The sequence below is a fragment of the Pelodiscus sinensis genome, chromosome 6 (assembly GCF_049634645.1).
Source record: "Pelodiscus sinensis isolate JC-2024 chromosome 6, ASM4963464v1, whole genome shotgun sequence".
Lineage (NCBI taxonomy): Eukaryota > Metazoa > Chordata > Testudines > Trionychidae > Pelodiscus > Pelodiscus sinensis.
Genome location: NC_134716.1, coordinates 40,637,422 through 40,646,467, shown reverse-complemented (window position 1 = coordinate 40,646,467; position 9,046 = coordinate 40,637,422). Strand labels below are relative to the sequence as shown.

The 9,046-nt window shown below is 42.7% G+C and overlaps 2 protein-coding genes across 9 annotated transcripts in view; one reads left to right on the top strand and one right to left on the bottom strand.

Annotated features, from left to right (window-relative positions):
* Positions 1-1,174: 1,174 nt before the first annotated feature.
* Positions 1,175-7,840, bottom strand: RMI1 (RecQ mediated genome instability 1). 4 transcript variants are annotated; one of them, XM_006135875.4, is made up of 2 exons: positions 7,709-7,840; positions 1,175-3,285 (listed from the first exon to the last, which is right to left on the bottom strand). In XM_006135875.4, the coding sequence occupies exon 2, from the start codon at positions 3,248-3,250 to the stop codon at positions 1,379-1,381; it is 1,872 nt and encodes a 623-aa protein (XP_006135937.2). In that variant the 5' UTR covers positions 3,251-3,285; positions 7,709-7,840; the 3' UTR covers positions 1,175-1,378. The 4 variants fall into 4 exon arrangements, with proteins under 4 accessions (XP_006135937.2, XP_006135935.2, XP_006135936.2 ...); XM_006135873.4 differs by having other exon boundaries at positions 7,622-7,773; XM_006135874.4 differs by lacking the exon at positions 7,709-7,840 and adding an exon at positions 6,075-7,606.
* The window catches only part of HNRNPK (heterogeneous nuclear ribonucleoprotein K), a 24,991-nt gene continuing 23,782 nt past the window's right edge, over positions 7,838-9,046 (top strand). For 2 of the 5 annotated variants that reach the window (XM_006135881.4, XM_006135880.4), the window contains exon 1: positions 8,178-8,316. The gene's annotated coding sequence lies outside the window, so the exon portion shown is untranslated. Of the gene's footprint in view, positions 7,978-8,177; positions 8,317-9,046 lie in introns of those variants that run through there. The other 3 variants (XM_006135879.4, XM_075931765.1, XM_075931764.1) reach the window with 3 other exon arrangements.

Below are 9,046 nucleotides of genomic sequence, written 5' to 3'. Positions count from 1 at the left end.
TAATTTGAATCTGTATGTAAGTCAGAACTGGCGGTCAGTTTCAGCAGCGGCTGAATCTGGACGCCAGTTCCGACTTACATACAGATTCAACTTAAGAACAAACCTACAGTCCCTATCTTGTATGTAACCCGGGGACTGCCTGTAAACAAGGACCACAGGAAAAAAAATCGCAACAAAAACAAATGCTTTCAGACCTTCCATACATCATATAAAGGATCAAAAAAGGCATATACCTATTTGTATAGGTCACCTTTAGGACTTCTCACAAAAACAATATATATCAAATAATACTTAGTCATCTGCTATTTATGATGTATGATCCAGTAATATTAAAAATGTTTCTCTCTGGATCCATTTACTCTATCAACTTCCAGATTGGACCTTTTTGTAACTCTTGAGTACAAAGTGAGCTTTTAATAAATATAACGCAACCATACTGACATGAAACATTTCAAGATCATAAAAAACATTTGACTAAATAGCACAAAACTAGAAAAGCAACTTTTGTCAAGGTGGTAAATAACTAATCCGGAGAGAAGAAATTTATGTTATTGGGATTCAGTCTTGCAGTACTACTATACTGCTAACACAACTACATTTCTACCACTATTATATTGATCAATGGCACTGTCAGTTTAAAAACAAACAGATCTGTTTACATATATGTCACTACCCTCTCTTAAATGAAATAATGTTTAAAAACACTTAGATTTTCCAATGTGTATGCGTGAAGTTATTTATTTCAGTTGGTTAGTCTTTGTTTCTCACACTGGACAATATGAATAAAATAAGTCTGACTTTTGAGCATAAACTATTTCTATTTACTATCAGGTTCTCATCTACTACATAAGTAAGTATTTGTATTAAAAAACCTCTGGTGTTTGTCCTGATAGTATTTCATAATATATAGGTAACTTCTATTTCTGACAGAAGTTGCCTTCAGTACCTTGTGATGAAAGCAAATAATTGTATTTACTCCCAATTTCTTCCAGGACTAGATAATACCCCTCTATGTAAATTCATTAGCAGTGACAAGTTCTAATGTCTACTCTACTGGAAAAATGTAAGGATCAGCTCTCAATTTCCAGTTTGCTATCTGAAAGTTTATTTTCCTCAGCTTCCGGAAACGGAGTAAAGTAGCTTTGGTAAAGGTAAAAATACTTAGAAGCATACATAGCGTGTCAAAACAAATGTATTTGTAATTTTTATTCTAAATTTGTTTCCTTAAAAATCGATATTCTGCCCAATTTTCCCTCCCTGCCATTAAGAAAAATAAACACAAACCCTAGAATTTTCTTAATGGAGTTCTCAACACTTACTTTGTCATGCCTTGAATTACATAATTCAAGGGACTATTTTCTGTAATTTTTTCCTTAAACTATTTATATAAACGTTTCTTCAAGTTTTCTAGATCTATTGCATCAACATCTTGCAAAATTAGTACTGTTGCTTTAGACTGAAAGGGATTAAATTTGATAGTCATCAAACAACAAAGATCTATCAGCTCTCTTTGGCATTTCTGTAAACCATTCGTAAGCTTTTGATGTTGAAGGGGATCTTTCCTTAACTGTTTCATTTCAGGCACTGAAAATCCAATCAAGCTTGTTAGAATTTCATCAGCAATGTCTACCTCTAGATAAGCAGTACCATCAGAAATGTTTGCCATTATACTCCAGAAGCCGCTGCTGCTTATGAGATTTCCCGTAAGGGTTACAATAAAGGCTTTAACTTTTATTGTTGTAACTGTTTTGGGGGTATTTGCAAGTAGAACAGAAATATATGTAAAAGGTGGAGAATCTAACTCAACATTTTTGCATTTCTCCGTTTTTCTGTCAAAAAAGGTTTGTACACAGTTATTTTGTTTGTTTATCTCTGAATCGGTTTTTGAAAAATTAATTGGTCTTTTGTTTAACAATTTGCTGCCAGAAAAAAGACATGTTTTTTGAGTGATCCTAACTGCATCTATCTTATTACACTTCTCCTGCTCAAGAACATTTTCCAAGGATAAATCGCTGGTAAAGTTTTGGGAGTGCTGTACGTTATGGTGTAGTGAGAAATTACTTGTTCTGTTTTCATCACCAACTGACAGTTCTCTCCCACAGGATTTCTCTTTACTGACTGAATCCAACTGAACTCTGCCTTCTTTTTCAGATGTGTAACTTATCAAAGATCTGGGCGTACGTGAAAATCTTTCTGTTATTAGATCTGTGTTTTCGTTAGTACAATCACCTGCCATAATCTGAATTTCTTTTTGGATCTCCTCTTCTAAAAACAAATTGTCCTCCAGTGAGAAGTCCTCTAAATCTCCATCAACAAACTCCATAGCTGGAACACTTTGTTCTTCATTTGCCACTGGCAAAACGATCCCAGATCCCTTTTCTGAGTTTTCATTATTTGAAAGGAGCCAATGTGTAGTTGTATTTGAGTTGTCACTTCTGCTACAATATCCACTGTCTAAAGGAACCTCATGATTTATGGTAAATTCATTGTTTTCATTGAGACTTGCTAGAAGTTCTTCATCTGAAGGCCCTAGATTTTGTCCTAGTTCATTTACAGCTCCTAAAGCTCCACCTTCATGATCACTCTGTATAGTAGGATTAGGGTTCTCAGCTTCTCCAATTAACTTAGCAAGGATTCTTTCCTGAGCATACATCTCTAGAAGAGCATCTACTTCACCTCCCAACAATTTCACATTTTCTGGTTTTAGCAAAAGAACTCCGAGACGATATGCGATGTTACCCTGTATTGTAATTTTTGTACCTGGAGGAAGATTACTATTGAGGACAGGAACAGGTTGATATTCCATACCTTGAATTTGATGTATTCCATCAGTTAACTGCATCATCAGCATTCGTGTAGGCTTTGCTTCCCAGGATTTCTGAGATGCCTGAGTGTTGGCTGTTACTTCTTCATTTACGGTATTTTTTCCTCTTATTTTTTGCAACTGGGAATATGCAGGTTGGCTAACATCAGCCACTGAATCAATCTGTATGGAATAAAAGCCATTTATTTCTCCTTTTGGACCATCTAATATGCAATCAGGCAAAACAGGATAGTCCAAATCTCTCAGATCTGTAAGAAGCCACTGCTCAAACACCTGTTTGTTAATCTGAGCTTGCGTTAAATTTCCACAACCATTTTCTTGTTGGATCCAGTTAATACAAGCTTCTAGCCAAGTAGGAGGAACTTTAACATGCCATGTAGAAGCAAGCCAGGTCTCCACTTTTCCTGAAACACTAGATGCATTCATTTTCTTTTAAATTGTAAGAACAATGCATGACTCGCCTGAAAAGAAATAAGAAAATACTTATTGTCCAGACACTTTCTAATTTATATTTTACAGCAGAAATATAAAAATGTAGCATATGTAACTAGAAATAAGGAATAATGATCACAGAAACAATTTAAAGAAACTTTAAATAAGTTGCAAATGCATTTCTGTATAACTGAAATTCTACAATAAATATATTTTCAATAGTTAAATCTGGCTGTGATGTAGTCAGCAAATAAACTCTAACTGACATACATAAAGTAAGTATCCAGCTGTACACCAGAAAGAACTGAGAAATTGTTGAGATTTTGATTAGGCTGCTTTCCTTGAACCCATCTTGGTGACTCCATCTTTTATATGGGCTTCAGACAAACGTGTGACTCAAATCTTTCCCCTTGCTAGTAGAAACAACTCCTGTTGATATCGTCTCATTTTCTCTTATCTCACCCCAAGACTAAATAGTGGAAGCAGACTGGGAGATCCTCCTCAGTTTCAGTTTGTTTGCCTTCTTCCTCCAGAATTTGATCTAGTACCCTTCCCACTTTTGAAGGGAACATGATCCGTATTTTCACTGCTGCTAGTTTATACATAGAAGCAATAGGACCACCTTATTCTACAAGAAACACCGGGGATTTGTGTATGACACAGAGGCCAAGCAGTGTAACTGGATGAAACTCAGCTAAAGATACATCCAAGTCCTGAACCCAGTTGCAAAGTACAGTAAACTTCCGATAATCTGGCACCTTTAGGACCCAGGGAGTGCCAGATTATCAAATATTCCGAACTATCGGAAGGGGGGCTATGAGGAGTTTGGGGTGGGGTGGGGTGGGGAAGCAGCACTGCAGGACCAACCCAGCAGCACCCCAGCTGCTCTGCCCCGGGAGTCCCCAAGTCAGCCGCTGCTGAAACTGACCAGCGGCTGACTCGGGGAAGCCCGGGGCAGAGCAGCTCAATTTGTCGGGCTGCCTGGAGCACTTCCAGGGGTTGCCGGACCACTGGATGCCAGACAACTGGGGTTTAAATGTACTTTCAAATATGTGAAATGACACAGACACCTTCACTAAACTACAATTCTAGGTAGAGCTGGTGCCAAACTGCATCAGTGAGGCCTTAAGGAACACTCATATAACTACTGAAAGCTCTTTTAATGTTACATTAAAAAAAAACCCTATTTTAACTTAATTATTAAGTAAACAATGTTTACAGGTTTTTTATTCTGCTAAACGGAAACTAAAAGGTACAGTGACAAAAGTAAAATCTCTGCAAGCTGCATGGAAAATTTTCAAAGATACCATGTGAGTGGCCCAACTTAAATGTATACTCCAAATTAAAAAATATAGTAAGAGAACCAAAACAGTGCCACCTTGGCTTAACCACCAAGTAAAAGAAGCACCACCAGATAAAAACATCTTTTTAAAAGTGGAAGTCAAATCCTAGTGAGGAAAATAGAAAGGACCATAAAAGTTGTCAAACTACATGTAAAAATAAAAAGAAAAGCCAAAGAGGAGTTTGAAGAACAGCTAGCCAAAAACTCAAAAAGTAATAGCAAAACGTTTAAGTACATCAGAAGCAGGAAGGCTGCTTAACAACCAGTGGGGCCCTTGGATGATCAAGATGCTAAAGGAGCATTCAAAGATGATACAAGTCATTGTGGAGAAGCTAAATGAATTCTTTGCTTCGGTCTTCACAGCTGAGGATATTGAAGAGATTCCCAAAACTGAGCCATTCTTGCTAGGTGACAAATCTGAGGAATTGTCCCAGACTGAGGTGTCATTAGAGGAGGTTTTGGAACAAATTGATAAACTTAACAGTAACAAGTCACTAGGACCAGATTGCATTCATCCAAGAGTTCTGAAAGAACTCAAATATGAAATTGCAAAACTATTAACTGTGGTTTGTAACCTATCCTTTAAATCAGCTTCTATACCTAAAGATAGTTAGCATGACGCCATATTTTAAAAGGGCTCTAGAAGTGATCCTGGCAATTACAGACTGGTAAGTCTAACATCAGTACCTTGCAAATTAGTTGAAACTATGGTAAAGAATAATACAATTGTCAGATACGTAGATGAATATAATTTGTTTGGGGGAGGGGGGCCAACATGGGCTCTGTAAAGGGAAATAATGTCTTCCTAATCTACTAGAGTTCTTTGAGGGGAATCAAGAAACGTGAACAAAGGGGATCCAATGGATGTAGTATGCTTAGACTTCCAGAAAGCCTTTGATAAGGTACCTCATCAAAGGCACTTAAGCAGTGCTTTTTTTGTGATGGTAGTGCCTGGTACACAATACAGGCATCTCCAGACGCAGTACTGGCACCTCCAGACAGAGCTCAACAGCTTTTCCTCTGGAATGGAAACAAACACACAAACACACACACCTCTTAAGTAAAGAAAGTTGTCATGAGATAAGAGGGAAGATCCTTTCATGGATTAATAACTTGTTAAAAGACAGGAAACAAAGGGTAGGAATAAATGGTAAGTTTTCAGAGTGGAGAGAGGTAGCTAGTGGGGTCCCCCAAGGATTTGTCCTGGGACCAATCAGATTCAATTTATTTATAAATGATCTAGACAAAGGGGTAAACAGTGAGGTGGCAAAATTTGCAGATGATACTAAACTGCTTAAAATAGTGAAGACCAAAGCGGACTGTGAAGAACTTCAAAAAGTTCTCACCAAACTAAGCGATTAAGCAACAAATGGCAGATGAAATTTAATCATGATTAATGTAAAGAAATGCATTGGAAAAAAGAATTCCAACTATACACACAAAACGATGGAGAGTAATTTAGATATAAGTACTCACGAGAGAGATCTTGGAGTCATTGTGTATAGTTCTCTGAAAACATCCACTCAGTGTGCAGCGGCAGTCAAAAAAGCAAATAGAATGTTAGGAATTGTTAAAAAGGGATAGAGCATAAGACAGAGAATATCTTATTGCCTCTATATAAAACCATTATATGCTCACATCTTGAATACTACATACAGATGCGGTCATCTCATCCCAAAAAAGGTATATTGGTATTGGAAAAGGTTCAAAAAAGAGCAACAAAAATTATTAGGGGTTTGGAACGGGTCCCCTACAAAGAAAGATTAAAGAGACTAGGACTTTTCAGCTTAGAAAAGAGGAGACTAAAGAGTTATAACAAAGGTCTATAAAATCATGGCTAGTATGAAAAGAGTGAAAAAGGAAAAGTTATTTACTTGATCCCACAATATGAGAATGAGGAGTCACCAAATGAAATTAATAGTCAGCAGGTTTAAAACAAACAAAAGAAAGTTTCTTCACTCAGCGCACAGTCAACCTGTAGAACTCCTAGCCAGAGGATGTGGTGAAGACTAGGATTTAACAGGGTTCAAAAGAGAGCTAGATAGAATCATGGAGATTTAGGTCCATCAACGGCTATTAGCCAGGATGGGTAGGAATGGTGTCCCTAGCCTCTGTTTGTCTGGAAATCGGTGACATGGGAGAGATCAAATGAGGCTTATCTGTTTGTTCCCGCACAGTGGGACATCTGGTATTAGCCACTGTCAGCAAACAGGATACAGGGCTAGACAGACCTTTGGTCTGACCCAGTATGGCCATTCTTATATTTTTAAAAGCTACAAGAAGCATTATAAAATTAGAGGCACACATGGTCTTTCTCCCTTGTGAAATTCTAAATGATATTAGTCTGGAAAAAGTTAACCTGGCCTGAACTTCTGTCTGAATCAGTCATTTCCCATCAGGTCAAGCACACTTTGTCCCTCAGTGAAAAGAAAGCAGTCTGCTCATATCTATAGATATAGGCCTGGTCATCTTGTAGGAGTACAATGGGACAGACTGTTTTATTGCCTTAGGTTTTATATTTGTAAACTGGTTTTGTCATTCTTATTATAGGGGTTCCTACAGTGGAATGGGACATATGTCACACAGGTACCCCTCAGTCAAAGGCAGTGGATTTAACTGCCTCCCAAACAAGAGCAACTTATTGATGTGGCAGAGGCATGCACTTAAGAGCATTCTGGGAGCGGACACAGGACAACATCCTTCGCTTCAGACAGAGCAAGGGGGAAAGGGCGGCTCGCTGTCAGTTCACAGTGCAGGCGCAGGGGGCCGGAACAATTTATGTAAGAGGGAGGGTGTGGAGAGCCCATTGAGCCAAACTTCAAACCCTGAGTACGATGGAATCCATTCAATCAGGGAGGTGCTCCAGCTCCAGCCTAGTTCCTGCACCAAGATGCAGGCAGCAGCCGGTGTGGCCAGACCCTTTACAAGGCGCTGTAACAGCCAGGGCCCACGGCACTGGTGCAGTTAGCGACTTAAACACCAGCCCCCACCAACCCCGTCGGGCGGGTAGCAGCCCCACTTACCCGCACCCGGGACGGGGCAGCGAGCCACGCACGGTGCGGGGGGGGGGGGCAGTAAAAACCACTCCTCCCTCCCCGCATAACACGCACACATTGGACGGAGCAGCGCCCCGCAGTCGCTCCACAGCCCGACACCGAAAACCAGCGCGCTCACGACCCAATACTCCGGCCAAGCGCGCGCGACTTTCAATCTCGCGAGAGCACCGCCCATTTCGGAGACGGACAGCGAAGACGAGGGAGGCGGAGTTTTCACCAGCGCCATTTTCTCTCCACTCGACCGAGATTGCTCTTGCTCCCTGCTGCACCGCCCGAGGGTTCTTGCTGTCGCCACAGCCTTTATCGTGACGCCTGTGTGTCAGGTAAAGGATGCCCGACGTGCCGGCGCCATGCGGAACAGCCGGATGATAACGCCGGGCGCCTTTCCTACGGTTTTCGGGCCCAAATAGACTTGCGTAGCCACCACGGAGGGCGGGGCTAAGTGGGTACCGCCTCTGAGCGCGATGGGCAGCCTATCTAGCCAATAGAGACATGCGGTGCCGTCTTCGGTTGACGCCTGAGCCAATAGGCTAACAGTGCTGTTGTGTTTGCGCGTTGGCGGGGAGCGGGGGGGCTGTGCTTTCCCACCCCTTTCTCTCTCGCACATTCGGAGTCGGTGGGGCTGGCGGCTGGTGCGGGGCTGCCTGGGTCCAGAGAGCGCGGTAAGATGTTGCCAGGAGTGGCCGGCCCTAGCGGGAGGGGGGGCACCGCAGCGTGGGATTCTTTCCCCAGCTATAAATGGAGTCGGGCCCCGTGTACGCCCGTTCGTCTGTGCCGCATGACACAGCGATACAGGCGGCCTGGTTGGAGTCGGCCATGGGCCTACCGACGCCCTCACGATGTGCTGTTGCCACACACACCCCCGTCTGGTGCTGTCTCTCTTGCACGGGGATAGGCGTGTGTGCCTCCTGCCCACACACACACACACCCCCCGTTCGCTGGCGTGGGTCGTGTAGGTCAGCGCTCCAGTGCCTCAGAGAGTGTCGGGCCTCGCACCCGCTGAGTCCCCTCCCCCGCTGCAGTTAGGTCGAGGAGAATATTAGCGGGCTCGCTTCGCTAGGGCGGTGTGGGGGGGTCTGACCGCTGCCGGGTCATGGCGCGCAATCGGGGCGTTTGGTGGGCGCTTTGGCCTGTGTCGATTTCTATTGGGTCGGGCTGCCCGCAGAGCGGTCGTGCCGGCGGGGCGCTCATTTCTCTCTGGGCGGCTTTTAGGCGCCCGGCCAGGCGGTGGTTTTCGGGCGAGGGCCGCTGGGCGCCTCCTTTGTGTCTGCCCGGGTAGCCAGGGAGTAGGCCTCCGTGTGACCGCGTGGTAGTGGCTTTCCGCTCTCGGCCCCGCCTAGCAGCGCGTAGGCGCCATTACAGCAGCCGCCATTTCTTTACCCTGGACCTGGC